Source organism: Saccopteryx leptura, chromosome 6 (genome assembly GCF_036850995.1).
Source record: "Saccopteryx leptura isolate mSacLep1 chromosome 6, mSacLep1_pri_phased_curated, whole genome shotgun sequence".
NCBI lineage: Eukaryota > Metazoa > Chordata > Mammalia > Chiroptera > Emballonuridae > Saccopteryx > Saccopteryx leptura.
The window spans coordinates 102,200,866-102,221,712 of record NC_089508.1 but is presented as its reverse complement, the minus strand read 5'-3'; the positions used below and the strand labels follow the sequence as shown (position 1 = coordinate 102,221,712).

The following is a 20,847-nucleotide window of genomic DNA, read 5'->3' as shown; positions in this document are numbered from 1 at the left end:
GCTGGAATGCCCACTAGTGGGCAGTAGGGACCAGGTTGACTACCACTGGTAAACCGATCAGTAATTGAAAGTGATGTGTTAAACTCCTTCACTTTGTTGCTGTGTTTATCAGTTTTTCTCTATAGTTACATTAATTTTTGCTTTTTCATATTGTGAAACTAATTATGTTACATAGGAGTAAGTCTCTGTTATATCTGTGGTATATCTTTTTCCATGTCACTGTTTTTTTAGGTATGTCTCATAAACTGCATGTAGTTGGAGTTTCTTTTAAATTGAATTTTACAACCTCTGCTTTAAACTGGCAATTTGTGGATTTCTTTATCTACTGTGTTATATATATTTTTTGAATCCCATCTCTTTTAGTACATCTGGAAAATTGCTGTTATCTCTTCAAATGTTGGCTGTTTTCTATTCTCTTAAAACTTCCTTTCTGGAGATTTTTTTTATTTTGTCTTTCATGGCTCTTAATTTTTTTCTAATATTTTTTCTCCTTTTCTCTCTGTTGCAATCTGGGTAATTTCACTTCACTGATTCTCTCTTCAGCTGGGTTTAATCCGATAATGCCTTTGCTCTTCTAGGACTTGGGACAATTTTAAACCCCTTCAAGAAACCCCACCTTAGCACCTCTACCTTGCCATGGGCACCAGTTCAATCTGCAGATTCATGTGTTGATTAGCAGCATTTGTATTCCCACTCTCATTTCAGCTTATGTTTTGTTTCATTCTTTTTATGTTTGTTTGGTTTGCAGAGGGAAATTGACCTTGGAAAGGTCAATTTCTGCAAGCCTAACAATGCAGATTATCTTTTACCTAGGCTCTTAAGTGTATTTATAGCAGGAAGATCCTTCAGAGACACAAATCTGCTCTCCTAATAGAAGCATAAACCACTAGAAATGCTTTCCTAAATTCTTTTTCTATTCATCTTATTTTCTTTAAAACACACACACACACAAATGTTGCAGGATTTTTTAGCATCTTGTCAATGTGAGTGAAATAGTTTTCACATGTCAGCTGTTATTTTCTCATCTAGTTTTAGAGAAATACAAAATGCTGTGGATTTATTCTTAACTCTCATAATAAAAATTACAGTATACCCAAGTTTATAAATATATTTTCTGTATATTTTTTTACTAAGCTGAAGGATATAAATTAAATCAACATTTCTTTATTAAAATGACAAGTCAAAATACAATTCTCTTCTAGAAACTGGAAATATCAAGTATTAGTTTCCCAGAAAATACAAATGAATAAACATTGCCAGAATTTCTTAAATGTTCCTGGAAAACTCATGCCATGGCAGTTTAGTTGGTGTATTCTAGTGTCACAATAAAAATAATTCCATTGAGCCCTGGCTGGCTGGCTCAGTAGTAGAGCATTGACCTGGCATGTGAAAGTACCGGGTTTGAATTCTGGGGGTACTTTCATTCAAAGTACCTAGGAGTACTTTGAATTCCTCCTCTCCTTTCTCTCTATATCTCTCTTCCCTTCCTGCAGCCAAGGCTCTATTGAAGCTAAGTTGGCCTGGGCACTGAGGATGGCCCCATGGCCTCTGCCTCAGGTGCTAGAATGGCTCCCATTGCCATGGAGCAATGCCCCAGATGGGCAGAGCATCGCCTTTTGGTGGGCTTGCCGGGTAGATCCCAGTCAGGCACATGTGGGAGTCTGTCTCTCTGCCTCCCTGCTTCTCACTTCAGAAAACTACAAAAAAAAAAAGTAATTCATTGAATTTTGCTGTTGCTAAAAGAGATGAAAATCATGCTTCAGTTGATAACATGGTACTTTTCAAAGAGTACTAATCCTTTAATAAATATGTGTTAGATGAATGAAAATAGTAAAATGTCTTACTACCAGTAATGAGGGGGAAAAAAACAAGATAAAAGAAAGTGCATGAAAATAAAAGAAGGCTGTGAAGAAAGGAGGTGATAAGAGATTTTGTGAATAGAACTGTTGGAGAAACATTGGCTCAGCTAGTGCTTTATTAAAAAATTTGCTTTATGATTTTGCAAATGATTGATTCCTATTTGTTGATGGCGTTCTAGATCAAGTTTCTAATAAGCACTTGGCTTTTTTTCTAGATATTTGTGTCTCTTGTTTGTTTCTTTGGCTGATTCCTTTTATACTGTAACAGACTTTAGTGTTTGCAAATGCCAAGTCATAAATTTTGGAATTTAGTTAATAGTTTTATTTTTCTAGACAAAATAGTTATGTTCTTAAAACTCTAAGCTGAATTTATAGTTTTGTTTTATAAAGTATGATAAAAAAGAATGATTTTCATGTGTGACCCTTGTAGTCTGTTATAACTTATAATTACATCTTATGTTTAAAAAGTTATAATGAAAGCAGCACTGATGTTCACTAATGTATATAGTATTTTCTGTGTATATATCAACCTGTTCAATATTTATGTATTGTTATATAACTTAAACACTTAAGATACACTTTCTTTTTTATTTTAAGGCTTTCTTCAATACTAAAAACATATGGAAGTTCTTTGAAAACACCATCAGTAGTTTATAGACAAAGGCTTTATGAATTACTGGTTTTATTACCTCCTGAATCCTATGAAGGTATGTGCTTTAAACCAAAGTGTTTTATTGTTTATAGCTAGTATAGTGCCTGGACATAAGACCTGGATGAATTAATTATATGGAAGTTTTTCAGTGCCCTGTTTCTAGAAGGTATAGAGAGTTCAATTTTTTTTTTTTTTATATATATTTTTTTTTTTTCATTTTTCTGAAGCTGGAAACGGGGAGAGACAGTCAGACAGACTCCCGCATGCGCCCGACCGGGATCCACCCGGCACGCCCACCAGGGGCTATGCTCTGCCCACCAGGGGGCGATAATCTGCCCATCCTGGGCGTCGCCATGTTGCGACCAGAGCCACTCTAGCGCCTGAGGCAGAGGCCACAGAGCCATCCCCAGCGCCCGGGCCATCTTTGCTCCAATGGAGCCTTGGCTGCGGGAGGGGAAGAGAGAGACAGAGAGGAAAGCGCGGCGGAGGGGTGGAGAAGCAAATGGGCGCTTCTCCTGTGTGCCCTGGCCGGGAATCGAACCCGGGTCCTCCGCACGCTAGGCCGAGAGTTCAATTTTTTTTAAGGGAAACAAGACATCTTTTATTAATGTTAAATATCATTAAATTCTTTGTTTAGCATTAATTGTCACAGGGTTCTTCACTGATAAATTTGTCTGCATGCTCATTTTAGGTCAGACATTTGATCAACATCATTAAAAGGGAGTTCAATCTTAACCCCTGTGTTCACTATTTTATAGTAAATAAAATAACATCTATTTTTTAAAATTCTACTTCTATCTTCTTTCTCACTTCTGTAATTTTCCCATTGATTTGATGGAGAGAGGGAAAGGGACACGGGGGGGACAGAGAGAAGCATCAACTTGTTCCACTTAGTTGTTCCATTTAGTGTGCACTCATTGGTTGCTTCTCACGTGTGCCCTGACCAGGTTCATACCTGCGACCTAGTTGTGCCAAGACGATGCCACCTGGCCAGGGTTCTTCCCTTCTCTCTACTGGCGGGGAGGGAGGATCTGTAGTTCTCTGTATGGGAGAGAATAAGTAAAAAAGATGGGTCTCAATTCTATCCAGGGTTTTGTATATGACTATAATGCAAATCTGTTAGAAATTTGGCCATTCCTAGTTTCCCTCTAGAGTGATTATTATATGCATTCTATTCTACTACATTCTTAACTCTGGCTTGAGGAAGTTTAATACTGGACTACCAGATATAATTGATTTTATAAATTTTTTATTGTGGGCTTTATTCTTATTAGGTTCAAAGATGTGTAATAAACTTGCCTCTATTTTAAAATTAATCCTGAAATTTTTCATGTAATTTTTAAACACAGTTTTAAGAAAAACTGGATACTCAGGATACCTGTTTTGTGAGTTAAAAATTGAAAACAGTCTCCATTGAGAACATCTATATTTTTTTAGTGTCAATAACTTTCAGCCAACCGTATTAAATTGATCGTTACTTCAGATACACTTTTTTGTAAAAATACATTTATTAGCTTATATCCTTATCTGCAAATAATTGCAATATAATAGATAGCATAGAAGTTTAAAATGTTAATTTACAACTTCTGTATTGGTCCTTACCATTTATGAGTGGTATTCTCACTACCTCTCCTCCTAGTTCATAAATATACCCAGCAAAATGTTTGATATAAAATTAGCATTTAGTCTCTACTTATTAAGAACTGAAAAAAAAGGATACATTGCTATTTCTCAGAAAATGTATCCACAGAACCATTTCTATATTCTAGGCACTGTTTTAGCAATTGTATATATTACATTGACTCTTGGACAGCACTGGTTTGAACTGTGTGGGTCCACTTGTACAGGCATTTTTTTCCCATAAGTACTATAAAAGTATATATTTCTCATGATTTTCTTAATAACATTTTATTTCCTCTAGTTTACTTTATTGTAAGGATACAGGATATAATACATATAATATACAAACTATGTGTTAACCAACTGTTATGTTACTGATAAAGCTTCTTCTGATCAACAGTAGGCTATTAATAGTTGAGTTTTTGGGGGGGTTATCAAAAGTTATGTTCAGGCTTTCAGCTACATGGGGTTGGCACCCCTCCCTCCAACCCTTTTCAAGGGTCAGCTGTATTATTTGTTTTGAGATAATACAATGAGCTAGTTAAATTTTCCTTATTTGACAGTTAAAGGCACAGAGAGGTTACAAAAACCAGTTTAAGAACAGATAGCCACCGTGGCCAGATAGCTCCTATGGATAGAGCATTGTTCTGATATGTAAAAGTTGCCAGTTTGATCAGCAGTTAGGACACGTAAACTGTCTATCTCTCTCTCTCTCCCCCCCACCCTCCTCTCTATCTGAAATCAATAAAAAATATTTTTTTAAAAAGAACATATAGCCTGACCTGTGGTGGTGCAGTGGATAAAGTGTCGACCTGGAAATGCTGAGGTCGCTGGTTCGAAACCCTGGGCTTGCCTGGTCAAGGCACATATGGGAGTTGATGCTTCCTGCTCCTCCCCCTTCTCTCTCTCTGTTTCTCTCTCTCTCTCTCTCTCCATCTCTCTTTCCTTTCTAAAATGAATAAATAAAATAAAAATAAATATTAAAAAAAAAAAAGAACATAATATGACCCAGTGTGGTAGAGCATCAGGCCGGCATGTGGATGTCCCAGGTTCGATTCCTGGTGAGGGCATGCAGAAGAAGCACCCATCTGCTTCTTTATCCCTCCACCTCTCGCTTCTCTCTCTTTTCCCTTCTCTTCCCTTCTTGCAGCTATGGCTCAATTGGAGTGAATTGATTCTAAGTACTGAGGATGTCTCCATGGTCTCCACCTCAGGTACTAAGAAGAGCTTGGTTGCTGAGCAGTGGAGCAGTGGCCCCAGATAGAGCATTGCCCCCTACTGGGCTCGCTGGGTGGATCCTTGTCAGTGCATATGTGGGAGTCTGTCTCTGCCTCCCCTCCTCTCACTGAATTAAAAAATAAAAAAGAACATATAGCCATTAAATAGTGGAATCAAAATTAAAACAGATCTGCTTCATACTGTGCTGCCTATCCATTTATAAGAAACCTACTAGAGACTTAATGAACAATCAAAGCTAAGTGGTAGGTCTCTTTCATTCTATGCTGTCTCTCAATATAGATGTTACCTGCTAATTATGTAATAAAAGGCTAAGAGATAATTTCTCTGTTGCATATTCAGATAGCTGTTAGATTCTGGCAAAGTCAGTTCCCTTCAGACTTTTACATTAGTTTTTACCATAGTATTTTTTAATTTATTTTAAAATACAGATAAAATATCCTGATTGTTTTTAAGTCTTCATAAAATATTTAGGAAGCCTGACCAGGCGGTGGCGCAGTGGATAGAGCATCGGACTAGGATGCTAAAGACCCAGGTTCGAGATCCTGAGGTCATCAGCTTGAGCGAGGGCTCATCTGGTTTGAGCAAAAGGCTCACCAGCTTGAGCCCAAGGTCGCTGGCTCGAGCAAGGGGTTACTCGGTCTGCTGAAGGCCCTTGGCCAAGGCACGTATGAAAAAGCAATCAAATGAACAATTAAGGTGTTGCAACACACAACGAAAAACTAATAATTGATGCTTCTCATCTCTCCATTCCTGTCTATCCCTCTCTCTGACTCTCTCTCTGTCTCTGTAAAAAAATAAATAAATAAATAAAAATAAATAAAATATTTAGGAATACTAGAATATCAACTTTAAAACCTATAGTGTATCTTCTGATAAAATGATAAGTCTAACCTTGAAGGACTTAAGTTAAGGAGGAAAACAAAGTCTTGTACCATTGTCTCAGAATTGAATTTGAGAATGCAATCAGTTGTCCTGAAGAAATAATGAACATACAACAGTGTAGATTTTATATCAGTTCCAGAGTGTTCATTGGAAGACAAAGTATGGAGTTACTATGAATTTCTTGAAAAAAGAAAATCTGCATTTGCCTTCTTTGTCTTAAGTTGATCTTTTTCTAACATGAATTAAACAGATACAATCTATAGAAAACTGAAACTCTGAATGTATTAATATTTTTGTTTCAAACAAAAATAATAATTTACACCTATCCTGTGTTTGCACAGTGGTTAGAACATTGACCTGGAATGCTGAGGTCGCCAGTTCAAATCCTGGGCTTGCCCAGTCAGGGTACATACCGAGAAGCAATTATGTACTATGAGTTGATGCTTCCTGCTCCTCTCTCCCTTTTTTCTCTCTAAAATCAATAAGTAAAACCTTAAAAATAGTAATTCGCCATTTTATACCTGTCTTTTTCCATCTTTACAACTGTGGAAATAGAACTAAGGATTTTTTTATTTTTTTATTTTTCTGAAGCTGGAAACGGGGATAGACAGTCAGACAGACTCCCGCATGCGCCCGACCGGGATCCACCCAGCACGCCCACCAGAGGGCAACGCTCTGCCCCTCTGGGGCATCGCTCTGTTGCGACCAGAGCCACTCCAGCACCTGGGGCAGAGGCCAAGGAGCCATCCCCAGCACCCGGGCCATCTTTGCTCCAATGGAGCCTTGCTGCGGGAGGGGAAGAGAGAGACAGAGAGGAAGGAGAGGGGGAGAGGTGGAGAAGCAGATGGGCGCCTCTCCTGTGTGCCCTGGCCGGGAATCGAACCCGGGACTTCTGCACACCAGGCCGATGCTCTACCACTGAGCCAACCGGCCAGGGCAGGATTTTTTTTCTTTAAGCAATTAGGATTTCTTTTTAAATGATTCTATTTTATAGATTTATGTAATGTACAGGGTGGGAAAAATATAGGTTTACAGTTGTTCATATGAAAAATAATATAATAATTATAAAATAATAATACAAGAACAAACTGTTTCACTTACAACCATAAACCTACTTTTGCGCCACTCTGTAGATGACACACAACAAAAATTTACTATCTGTTTATCAATTGATATTTTAAATAACATAGCTCATACTATAATAATAACCTATAATACAGTTAGTTAGTGCTCGACTTACAACCACGATTGGTTCCGACAGACCGGTTGTAACATGATTTGGCCGTAAGTTGAGTAGGCTATATGTACAGTACTGTGAAATGATGTTATAAAAACCTTCAAGTCATATTTTATCATAATTTTCTTTCATTATTGTTATATATCATAATTTTCTTTGTTCATTTTATGCCATTTGTATCATCTCTACACCATTTTGTTTCTTATTTTTACATTCGTCAGGTTTAAGTAAAACACTGCATTACCAGTACCACTGGTTTAATATTTGCAAAGACAATTTCCTCTTGGTAGACATCTTGGGAGGGGTTTGATGAAAAATATCCAAGACACAAAACACAAATTGCTGTACCAAGTCTGGGATAACAGTTGAAATGGTGCATGCAGAGATGGTAGTGCCATAGGAAGCTGGTCCGCATGTCCTACGCCCAGCTGGGCAACGCTTGTGCTGCCAGACGCGGAGCAGTCGTGACTAGCTATTGTGGTCATAAAGTCAAATGGTCGTAAGTTGCATAGGTCATAAGTCTATCAATATTTGTAATTTCTAAATCTTTATTGTAAGCAGAAATAGTTGTCTTTAAAGTTATGTATCTAATTAACTCAGAGAATATGGCTAAGTAACAAAACAAATTTAAAGTTCTGATTTTTAAAAAATTCTGATGAGACCAATTGGTACAATGAGTTGTCAGAGGTAACCTTACAAGACATAGTAAGAAATTACTTTTGTTACATGGGACATAAGAATTGAAAAGACTTCATGGTTGTCTAGCAGATGCAGACTTTTGTGATTAGTAGAGTCTTTCTGAAGCTTACAGAGTAAAGAGTGGGTTGTTGGTTTTTTTTGTTTTTTAATTTTATTTATTCATTTTTTGAGAGAGGAGAGAGAAAGGGAAGAACGGAAGAGCAGGAAGCACTGGCTCCCATATGTGCCTTGACTGGGCAAGCCCAGGGTTTCGAACTGGTGACCTCAGCATTCCAGGTCAGCGCTTTATCCACTGCGCCACTACAGGCCAGGCGGGTTGTTGGTTTTTATTTCCTATCTTAGTTCTGTTAGGGATCTCCTTTCAAATATTTTCATAATCTCTACACCAAAAATTTTTTCTTAAACATATGAGAAAGCCAATGAGGTATTTCTACAACAAAAGCATGTCTAATTCCATCGTTGTTTGTATTTTAGAACAGAATTATCTTTATTTGTTCAGGGACAGTGGGAAGCAGTTGTTTTAAGTGAAAAGTCGAGATTTGCCACTATTGTCACACTTAGCTATAGTCCCAAATATACCTTGTATTCTGTAGTGCCAACAAAATTATTTTTTGAGTATTATATATTGGCAGGTTAACTTACAGACGTTCCTCTGAGCAGCTCTCATTTGCTTCATTAAGCCTTCCATGAGCCCTGACTGCCCTTCCCAGTTCCTATATATAATCTCTTTCTCTAAACCTAGCAGTACTTTTGTTTTCATTTTTATGAAACATAGTACTTCCTTCATTTTATAGTTTTATTTGTGTATTTGTGTCCTGCCTTTAATATGTACTTGACGGGAGGATTAAGTTTTATAAAATATTTTTATTTTTATTAAACACAGTGTCTTAAACAAGTTTGAATGAATGAATGATTGAGCACGGCAGTTGAAAGCTCAAGTTCTGGAGCCTGAAATACCTATTTTTCAATCTAACTGCCTTGCAATTGCTGTGATCTTGGGCAATGAAAATCTCTATACCTCACCCATAAAATAGCAGTACTAACTGGACTTCATGAGGTGCCGATGAAGACTATATGTGCAGCTTTTAGAACATTTACTGACAATTTATTATGTCTTCAGTCTTGTTACGAGTTTTATTGATACTAATGATACAGAAAATGATGTTGGGTGAACCCTTCCTAACTCATCTGCCACTTCTAATAAGTTAGATATCACCCCAGTCTTTATTTCATCATGATGTTGCTCTGAGAAACACAAAAGGGAACGATTCTCTATGGCAGTTTTTCTCATTCCTAAAGTACTTAAAACACACACTAGCAGAGACATTTATACTTTAGGTGGATAAAATTTCATATTGATAATCTTCCAGAAATTAGGGTGAATATCTTTGAAATGATAATTTAGGACAAGGTGATAAATGGACCAGTTCTCAAAATGTATATATGAGAGACAGCCATATGTTGTTTAATGTCTCGTAGACAATCACATGTCAACTGGGGACTAGCTTGGCCCCCAAAACAAACAGACCAAAAAAAGAATCCTATCTAGATCCAAGTTCCAAATTATAAAAAAATACAGATGGTAGAGGAATAAATTAAACTGCACTGGGGGTGAGGAGGTACAATAATAAAAACAGACTAGAAACTTCTACAGAACAGGTAAAACCTCATTTCTTCAAATAAAAGGGCAGAAAAGTGGAGGGAATAATTTTAGATTAAAAGAGATTTAAAATACTAAGAACGAGCTGCGATATGTAGACTTTACTTAGATCTCAGTTCAAACAAAAGCAAACAAAAACAGGCATTTGAGATCATTGAAAATTTAAACACTAGACGGGTACTTGATGTTTAATGGTTTTTAAAACATGATGTTATGATCATGAATTGTTTAAAATGTCCTTCACCTTAGTGATCCACAATGAAATATTTGTAGATGAAATATTTTTTCTAGGATTTGCTTCAAAATAATGGGAATGGTAAGAGAGTGAAGAAGGATATACAGGTGAAACAACATTGATCCACCTGGTCAAGGCGAATGGCAGTCGTGCTGGGCAGTGGGGAGTTGGGCTGCCCTAATACTATTAGGTCTGCTTTTCTTTCTGAGATTTGCCATGATAAAAACATGTCTAAGGCTTATAAATTTTTTCCACTGTTTTTTTTTAAACAGTATAATTTATTTGCTTTTGTATCTATTTGTCCTTTTTTATTTTTTTTTACTTTGTCATTTTATTTAAAATGGTAGTAGTATTTTTTAGTATCATAAGGTTTATACATACCTACATTGAGATTCCCTTTCAGTATCCAGTCTTTGCCCTACAATCTGCAGCACATAGTTGAGCAGTTCATTCATAGAGCATTTTTAAGGATGTTATATATAGTCTTTGGCTGTGATATATTAAAGTTAGCCAATGTGGAGATTACAGTTCAACTTGGGCTTTTTTTTTCTTTTTTTTTCTTTTGGTGACAGAGCAGGGAGAAGGGCAGACAGGAAGGGATAGAGATGAGAAGCATCAATTCTTCGTTGCGGCACCTTAGTTGTTCGTTGATTGCTTTCTCATATGTGCCTTGACTAGGGGGGCTACAGCAGACTGATTAACCCCTTGCTCAAGCCAGCAACCTTGGGTTCAAGCTGGTGAGCTGTGCTCAAACCAGATGAGCTCGCGCTCAAACCGGTGACCTTGGGATTTCGAACCTGGGTCCTCTGCATCCCAGTCTCATACACTATCCACTGCGCCACTGCCTGATCAGGCCAACTGGGGCTTTTTTGAACTCCATGCTCTGGTTAACTGCTATTACTAAACTGGTAATTGCTGTTTTGTTTTCCCCCCTGACTTAACAGGAAACCTCTGTGCTATCCTCAGAGAGCTGGCTGCTGACTTGACTGCCCCTGATATACAGGTTACAGCACCCACATTTTTACTCCCACCCCTCTGTCATCAGGATGATCTTTTGTTATTAAGTCCTTTGCTACAAGAGACTGACCACAGATTTATTGAAGAACAGGTATGGTCATTTTTCAATTTTTCTTGGGTTGATTTCATCTGTGAACAATGGTTTTAAAACCTTATATATATATATTTTTTTTTTCTTTCTTTCTTTTAGCTCCTGCTTAGTAATGGTATTGCTTGTGGAAGTCTCGAGTATGACCCTTACTCTATTTATGAGAAAGATGTAGAGGGAGATTCAGTCCCTAAGCCCCTCCCGCCAACACTATCCGTTATTAGCTCTGCAGTCAAGCTCTTTGGAGTTGTATGTGCTCATGTGGGAGTAGCTCAAAGGTAAATCTTCAATAGTTCACGTACCCTAAAATGTAATATTCCCAGGCTGGTAATTGGTTCAATGAATGCATAATAGAGAACTGGTGGGTAAGAAAAATGTCAGAAGTTCTCATTGCCTGACCAGGCGGTGGCGCAGTGGATAGAGCGTCAGACTGGGATGTTGAGAACCCAGGTTCCAGACCTCGAGGTCGCTAGCTTGAACGTGGGCTCATCTAGTTTGAGCAAAGCTCACCAGCTTGTACCCAAGGTCACTGGCTTGATCAAGGCGTTACTCGGTCTGCTGTAGCCCCCGGTCAAGGCACATATGAGAAAGCAATCAATGAACAACTAAGGTGTCATAACGAAAAACTGATAATTGATGCTTCTCATCTCTCTTCGTTCCTGTCTGTCTGTCTCTATCCCTCTCTCTGACTCTCTCTCTGTCTCTGTAAAAAAAAAAAAAACAAAAAAAGTTCTCATTAATATAAAAAATTACTGCCTGACCTGTTGTGGTGCACTGGATAAAGTGTTGACCTGGAACACTGAGGTCGCCGATTCAAATCCCAGTCAAGGCACATACAGAAAGCAGCTACTATGAGTTGATGCTTCCCACTTCTGCCCCCTCTTTCGCTCTCCCTCTCTCTCTAAAAATGAGTAAATAAAATGTTTTTTTAAAAATTTACTTACAAATGACAAATGAAGGTGAGATAATGGCTCTTGTTTGCTTATTTACCTGGCTAATATTTAATAAGAAATAATTAAGTTAATGATTAAGAAATTGAATTAAACTGAAAGCTAATAGACATTATTGTGGATACAATACTTTATCCACAATTAGCTTATTATTTAGCTGAAAATACAACTGAAAATCAACAACACAAGAACATCAATTTCTCTTCCTGAAAGTGGCCTCAGGTGACCTCTGAAAATAATCTGCTATTCACTTGACCCAGAAAACCCAAAATCATGCAAATTAAGAGGTTCAGATCTTAATGTTCACTTTAAGAACACTCATGAAAACTGCCCACGCCATCAAGGTTATGCATAGCCAAAAAGCCACCAAGTATTTGAAGGATGTCACTTTACAGAAGCAGTGTGTGCCATTTTGTCATTATAGTAGTGGAGTTGGTAGGTATGCCCAAGCCAAACAGTGGGTCAGTGCCCAAAAAGAGTGCTGAATCTTACCCTGGCCAGTTGGCTCAGTTGTAAAGTATCAGCCTGGTGTGTGGAAGTCCCGGGTTCGATTTCTGGCCAGGGCACACAAGAGAAGTGCCCATCTGCTTCTCCACCGTTCCCCTCTCCTTCCTCTCTATCTCTCTCTTCCCCTCCCAAAGCCAAGACCCCATTGGAGCAGAGTTGACCCGGGCGCTGAGGATGGCTCCATGGCTTCCACCTCAGGCACTTGAATGGTTCCAGCTGCAATGGAGCAACGCCCCAGATGGGAGAGCATTGTCCCCTGGTGAACATGCCAGGTGGATCCCAGTTGGGCACATGCAGGAATCTGTCTGACTGCCTCCCTGCTTCTAACTTAGGAAAAATACAGAAAAAATAAAGAGTGCTGAATCTTTGCTGCACATGCTTAAAAATGCAGAGCGTAATGCTGAACTTAAGGGTATAGATGTAAATTCTTGGCCATTGAGCACATCAGGTGAACAAGCTACCAAGATGCAGCTCAGAATTTAAGAGCTCCCAGGCAGATTAACCCTTAGATGAGCCCTCCCTGCTGCATTGATATGTCCTTACTGAAAAAAAAGATTGTTCCTAAACTAGAGGAGTAAGTTAACACAGAAGAAAAACATCCCAGAAGAAACAAGAACTTAGGGCCTGGGAATAAATTCAGCCCAAAATAAATGCTAATAAAAAGGAGGAGGAAAAAAGAACATTGATTTATGACCCATTGTCACAAGAAAAAAACACCGGTTTTCTGCTTAGATTAGGTCTCAGACTTCCTTACATTGGAGGCTTCATGAAGCCATAGGTCCAGGGAGATTAGTCTTCAGTTTGATGGATTTCACTTCACTCAAAACAAACTTTGGTTTTGAAAACTCAGAGTTTGACAGTGATTTCTCATTGAAAATAGCAGTGTCTTGCCTGACCAGGTGGTGGCACAGTGGATAGAGCACAGGACTGGGACGCGAAGGACCCAGGTTCAAAACCCCAACATCACCGGCTTGAGCCCAAGGTTTCTGGTGTGAGCAAGGGGTTACTCGCTCTGCTGTAGCCCCCTGGCCAAGGCACATATTTCTCATATGTGCAATCAAGAACAACTAAGGTGCCGCAACAAAAAATTGATTCTTCTCATCTCTCTCCTGTCTGTCCCTCTCTCTGTCTCTATCAAAAAAGAAAATAGCAGTTTCTTAATTGATAATTAAGGATAATACCCTTCTTGGAGATTAAAAAAATACTACTCATGTCTATCCAGAAATTTTAGTTTTTATCTGAGATACTAAAGGGAAGTGAATCTGGCCTGACTTGTGGCGCAGTGAATAAAGCATCAACCTGGAACACCTAGGTCACCTGTTTAAAGCCCTGGGCTTGCTTGGTCAAGGCACATATGGGAGTTGATGCTTCCTGTTCCTTCCCCTTCCCACCCCCGTAAAATGAATAGTCTTTAAAAAAAATTAAACTTTAAGAGGAAGGGAATCTCTCCTATAGGCTATATTGGTTCACAGCTTACAAATTATTGACTGTCGTCATCCATATTCTCTCTCCCACTCTCTCCCTTTCTCCCCCTCTCCTCTCTCCTCTCTCACTCTCCTTCTCTGTCTGCTCCCCCACCATACTAGACCAACAACAGTACATTTGACCAGATCTTAGATTTTATATCATTTTATCAGTGATATTTTCCAGAGAATACCAATTAGGGAATTTATCTTGGTCTCTTGATACGGATGCAGAAATATATTTGAGTCTTGTCAGCAGCACTTTCTGAGACCGATTTTTGGATAGTTTAGAAAAGGAAATAAAAATTATGTTGACTTTTAATAGTTTCATGTCATTTTATTTAAAATGGTGGTAGCATTAAGGTATGCACACACACAGACTTTGAAATGTTTTTTCCCAGCCTTAATTTTAAAAGATGGTGTTTTCCCCAAATGTTTTTATAGCATGTAGCTACCTGTGTATACTATAACTTATAAAGTTATGGTTATATTTAGTGTAACGTGTGACAAAATTAATAACAAATACCATGGCATAAAAGATGAGAGGAAAATCACAGTGGTCTGGGAGATTTAGAGGTGAATTGATGGAAAGGATGAGATCTGAACTAGTCTGTAACTACAATTGTATACAGTATATAATTAATTTAACTTACTCAGATTCATACAGCTAATATAGTAGATGAAACAGAGTGGCCTTGTGGGCGAAAGATTTAAATTAATCATGTTCTTAAATGGTCTACTCTTTTTTGTAGATCTAAAGTAAAAAAAGAAAGAATAGTATACTTCTTACAAGTTTTTTGGGTTGTTTTATGATTTTATTTTTAATTTTTATTCTTTTACTGAGAGACAGACCAGTAGGGAGAGGGATGAGAAGCATCGACTTGTAATTGCAGCACTTTAGTGTTCCTTGATTGCTTCCTGTATGTGCCTTGACTGGGGGTGAGGGCTCCAACCGAGCCAGTGACCCCTTGCTCAAACCGGACCTTGAGCTTCAAGCCAGCAACCTTTGGACTCAAGCCAGTGACCATGGGGTCATGTCTGTGATCTCACACTCAAACCAGCGACTTCATACTCAAGCTGGTGAACCCATGCCCAAGCCGGATAAACCTGCACTCAAGCCAGCAACCTTGAGGGTTTGAACCTGGGTCCTCAGCATCCCGGTCGACGCTAGCCACTGCGCCACCACCTGATCAAGCTAAAATTACTTTATTATCACTTATCCTCCTCCATTTCTTTCAATACAATACTAATTACAATAGCTAATATTTTGGGTTATTTTAACTTTGTGTTCTTATGATATATGAGCAGTCACAAGTATTGATTTGTAATAACATCTGTTTTGTTTAATTATAAAAGTAATACATATTCATAGAAGAAAATTTAGAAAATTCAAAAAAGTAAAGTGTAAGTGAAAAAGTTTCTCACCCTGGCTGGGTTGCTTAGTGGATAGAGCATTATCCCAGCATGCCAAGGTTTCAGGTTCCATCACTGGTCAGGGCATGTACAGGACGCAGTCACTGAGTACACAGCTGTAGTAAGTGGAACAGCAAATTGATGCTTCTTTCTCTCTCTCTCTCTCTCTCTCTTTCTTGCTGTCTCCCCCCCTCTCCCTCTCTCTCTTCCACTCCTTCTCCTTCCCTCCCTCCCTCACCACTCTGCTTCCCTCCCTCTTTTTCTCTCTTCTCTCAAATCAATGGGGAAAAAAGAGAAAAAGTTTAACTGACCCAAATTTTCACCTCTAAAAAAAAATTGATTTTATTACTCTCCTAGAGAAGTTTTTCTTCTCAGATTTATTGTCCAATTGTAATTCCAAAGAATGGTTTTTTTATTTCTATTGTTTAAAGCTTATTGAACTTTAAAATGTGCTGGGTGGGTTTTTGGGGTTTTTTTTACCCACCTGTATATATTAAAATAATATACAGAATGAATATTTGAGAGAGGGGAGGTTTTGTTTAATATAAGAGTTGAGACCTGGTAAAAGCAAAACTATGTTTGGGCTTTGTTTTTAAGTAAGAAGTGGAGAGGCAGAGAGACAGATTCCCACATGTGCCCCAATCAGCATCCCCCCCGCCAAGCCTATGGGGCGATGCTCTGCCCATCTGGAGCCGTTGCTCCATTGCTCGACAACCGAGCTATTTTAGCACCTGAAGCAAAGCCATGGAGCCATCCTCAGCACCTGGGGCCAACTTGTTCCATCCGAGATGCATTACATCTACACACCAGGTCGACACTCTACTACTGAGCCAATTGGCCAGGGCCATGTTTGGATTCTAACTAGATAAAAATAGTAGGCAGTAGTTTGGAGATTGTTTAAAGGAAGTGGTCTGGCAGGATACCAGATTAGAAAGGGGTTCATAAGCACCTATCAGCCATCTCCAATGGGTGTCATTAGAGGCCTAGTGGAAAGAAACTACATAGGTGGGAAAGTTAAGGAAACTTGGCATTGGTAATGTTAAAACAATAAATGTTTTAATGTTTAAAGTTCTAGAATATTAACAGAATGCAGAAATGTTACTGATCTTATGCACATGTTATTTGTGGTTACTTTTAATATATTATTTGCACCTAACTGCAAAGAAGGAATTATTTAATTTACTTAATGATTGTTCCACTTTTGACTGCACATTACAGTCATTTGGACAACTTTTTAAAGTATAGATTCTGATTTAATAATGCATACTATGTTAGGTATTGAAAATTTGTAAAAACTCCTTAGGAGATTTGGATGTGCATCCAAGGTTAAGAACCACTGCTGCAAATGCTGTACAATGAGGTAGATTGTAAGTTGATGGAGAGAGAAGAAAAGTTGAAAGTTCTCAGTATTAAATTTTTCACCATTTTGTACCCTCCCTGAAAGAAAAAAGTAAACCAGTATTTTTAAATGTTATATCTTTGCTGTTTACTCAGTTAACTATGTGTTATTTCATCTAGACTCAAAACTTTGTTTCCATACCTAATTTTTTTTTCAAGTGAAATAATTATATGCTTTAATTTATACTACTTGGAATACCAATTCAGTGTTACCAAAAACAAGTCATCTTCTTGGTTCCTCAGAAAATTCAAAATAGAACTATCTTATGACAATGACCCAGTAATTTCACTTCTGGGTTTTTAGCTGAAGAAATCCAAAACACTAATTTGAAAAGATTTATCCACCTCTGTGTTCATTGCAGTGTTATTTACAATAGACAAGTGGATAAAGAAGATGTGGTACATATATATAGTGGATGTTAGTCAGCCATAAAAAAAGAATGAAATTTTACCAGTTGCAACATGGATGGACCTCAAGGGTATTATGAGTAAAATGACAGAGAGAAAAAGACAAATACCATATGATTTTACCTAAATGTGGAATCTAAAAAACAAGCAGAACAGAAACAGACTCAGATACAGAGAACACTTTAATGGTTGCCAGGCGTGGGGGAGAATTCGGTTGGGGGGATGGGTGAAAAAGGTTAAAGAATTGAGAAATACAAATTAGCAATTACAGAATAGTCTATAGGGGTGTAAAGTACAGCACAGCATAAAGAATATATTCAATAGTGTAGTCGGTGACTATGTGTGGTACCAGGTGGGTGCTAGACTTATGACTTCGTACATCATATAAATGTCTTGCCTGACCTGTGGTGGCTCAGTGGATTAAAGCAACGACCTAGAATGCTGAGGTCGCTGGTTCAAAACCCTGGGCTTGTCGGGTCAAGGCACATATGACAAGCAACTACTGTAAGTTGATGCTTCCTCCTCCTTTCTCTTTCTGTCCTCTCCTAAAATCAATAAGTAATCTCTTAAAATAAAAAATGTCTAACCACTATGCTGTATACCTCTGAAACTAATATAATATTGAATGTCAACTGTATTTGAAAAAAATGTATTAAAAAAAATGTCATCCCCACCTGACCAGTGGTGGCACAGTAGATAGAGCATCGACCTGGGACCCAGGTTCAAAACCCAGAGGTCGCTGGCTTGAAGCCCAAGGTCATTGGCCTGAGTAAGAGGTCACTGGCTCAGCTTGAGCTCCCCCTCATGAAGGCACTAATGAGAAGCTGTCAGTGAACAACTAAAGAGATGCAACTACGAGTTGATGCTTCTCATCTCTCTCCCTTCCTGTCTCTGTCTCTAAAAAGAAAAAAAGGAAAAGTCCTTTCCATCTTCCTGAGGATTCAGCTTGGTTTTCTTTGTTGTTTAGTTTGGTTCTTTTTTGAGGGGGGATATTTTGTTTTAGGTTTATTTGTTTGTTTTGAGATCTCTGTTAGGATTTGGGTTTAAAAGATGGAGTTAAAAATTGGGGCTCTGTCGGTCCTGACTACAGTCTTTGGTCCATAAATGTGGGCAAGAAAATAATTCAGGTCAAACTTAATTATGATATAACAAAATTCTCAAGCTCTAACTTTGTGTGTTGTTAGTACTTTCAACATGATAGTTTCATTATAACAGATGATGAGGAGATGATCTAATAATGATGTTTGAGGTTTTTAAACTCATGAGCCTGCCCATATAGTTATCCTTTATTTCTCTTTGTTGTCACAGTTACCCTCCATAATCCTTCTGCAGGGCAACTTGGGCATAAATATATTCTTGAAACAAAACACCTTAAAGATAGTCTTAAGAAACAAGCAAAAAGAAAATATATATATATTTATATATATGTGATATATATATATATGTGATATATTTATCATGTTATTTATAATAAAAATTAGAAATGGCCTAAATGTTCCAAACTTAAGGAAATGGTTAAATCAAGTATTATATTGCTGGTATATATATACTGTTCTCAAAAATTAGGGGATATTTTATTGCTTCATTTTGAAATATCCTCTAATTTTTTGAGCAGTATATACTACTGATTTCTATTTAAAATAAATTAGGGTAAAAAGTTATCAACAAAGTGTTTACAGTGAGATCCAGGTTTGGAGAAATGATATTGATGTGCCTGGAGGTGAGGATGGGACTAGAACAGTGATGCCACAATGTTAATGGTGGTTCTTTCTAGATAGTAGAATTAAGGGTGAATTTTCTTCCGTGTGCTTTTCTGAATTTCTCAAATTTATTATGATAAACAGAATTAACCTTGAAATAAAGAAATAAATATTTAGAACTACTATGGTTTTCCCAAAACTTTTAGTGATCCACCACAAAGACTAAAGAGGCAAAGATAAATTATAAGGTTCTGTGTCTGCTATCAGGATATTTCACAACCCAAAAAATGATCTTAAACATTATTTCAGTTCTCCTGAGTATGTGGGCTGGGGTGAAGTACAGGGCATATCCTTAATGAGATCGTTTAATATAGATGACATAACTTGGTGCTACCTTTAAAATGAAGCAATATATTTTAATCCAATTAGGTCCTGTTATTAAGAACAAAACTTGATGCAAGTTAACTTCTAAGACAGTGATGGGCAATCTTTAGAGCTTGGTGTGTCAAAATTCGCCAAAAAACCGATCATAACTCTGGTGGTGTATCACTTCAAGAAAAAAACCATAATTTTGTGATATTTATAGTTTAAATAACAAAAATGTATAATTGTAATATATAACTGTCTTTAATAAACCAAAAAATAATTATTTAACTTATCTGCTTCGTGACTTCTTTGTTCATCTGTCAGTTGGTTTCTTTTGTTGGTCTTGATATTATTTAACTTGTGTGGGGTGCTGTGAACTAAGATAAGTGAGGGAGAGGGGGAATTCTTTAACCTGCCTATTAGTGACTTTTTTGTTGCTGAATTTCATTGGCTAAATCTTCAATTGAAGGTTGGTATTTTGTACACTTCAAGCCCAAGCAAGCGCTACCTACTTCATATGTCAATCTGTTTCTCTTGTTGGTTTTGATATTATTTACACTGAGAATAAGGTCTTACAAAAGTTCGTAGAGGGAAAAATTGCGAGTAAAGCCATTGCTATATTTTTCAGGGTGCTAAAAGTGTCTGGTAATTGGTTCTAGGCACTCCATATTTCTTGTTCGTAGTGGCACTCCTCTTGATTCTCCAAGCGGTATCTTTCCAGATTCTCAAGCTTTGACCTCAAGTCAACAAACACCTGAGCCCAGATGCTGTCTTAAAATTCTGCAAGTTGCATCTTATGTAAATTAAGATGGCTGGCGCTATTTCTAATGGCGGGAAACGGCACCCATACACAGGCCCTCGCCTCTCCCAGCCTCCCCCTCACTTATCTCAGTAATGATGGTCAATTAGAAATCCACGACACCCCAGAACAGTAGATTGGATGATGGTTGCTGTGGTTATGTGGTTGCTGGTAATGGCGATAACAGGGCCCCCAGAGGTGCGTCCCCCTACCGCATTCCGCTGCTCCCTGCTCCACCGGCTGGAAGTGAGGTCAAAGATCCCCTAACGGCCTAACCTGAAGTCCCAGAACTAGATGCTCGGTGCCAGAGTTCTGTTGTTTTGGCCTACAGACCTGCGGCACAGAGTGTCTACACTACAGCAAATGTTTTATCCTCGGCTACTGCACCTGGCCATGCAGGAGCCGAGGATGAAACGTCCTTCTCGGCTTGCAGCCCCATACTTCTCTGATATGCTGCCACATGTGGCCGCATGTCATCAAAAATGGCTACACGTGTCAGTGCTGACATGCGTGTTATAGGTTCACCATCACGGTTCTAAGATATCCTTTGTTCAGAAAATAATTGCTGAAATAGCTGAATTTGCCTATGTAAATCTTTATTAAGTGATACATTCATTTGTTATTGTTTTCATAAAATGTTTCTCCCCCACTGTCA

General features: G+C 38.1%; 1 protein-coding gene and 1 non-coding gene across 4 annotated transcripts in view; one reads left to right on the top strand and one right to left on the bottom strand.

Moving 5' to 3' along the window:
• The window catches only part of HEATR5A (HEAT repeat containing 5A), a 134,556-nt gene that overhangs the window by 43,207 nt on the left and 70,502 nt on the right, over positions 1-20,847 (top strand). For all 3 annotated transcript variants that reach the window (XM_066344151.1, XM_066344152.1, XM_066344150.1), the window contains exons 14-16: positions 2,457-2,566; positions 11,028-11,191; positions 11,291-11,466. In XM_066344151.1, the coding sequence (XP_066200248.1) occupies positions 2,457-2,566; positions 11,028-11,191; positions 11,291-11,466 (450 nt within the window). The remainder of the gene's footprint in view (positions 1-2,456; positions 2,567-11,027; positions 11,192-11,290; positions 11,467-20,847) is intronic.
• On the bottom strand, positions 3,166-3,230 carry LOC136377974 (small nucleolar RNA SNORD78). Its single transcript, XR_010746568.1, has one exon. It is a non-coding gene; the product is annotated as a small nucleolar RNA SNORD78 (small nucleolar RNA).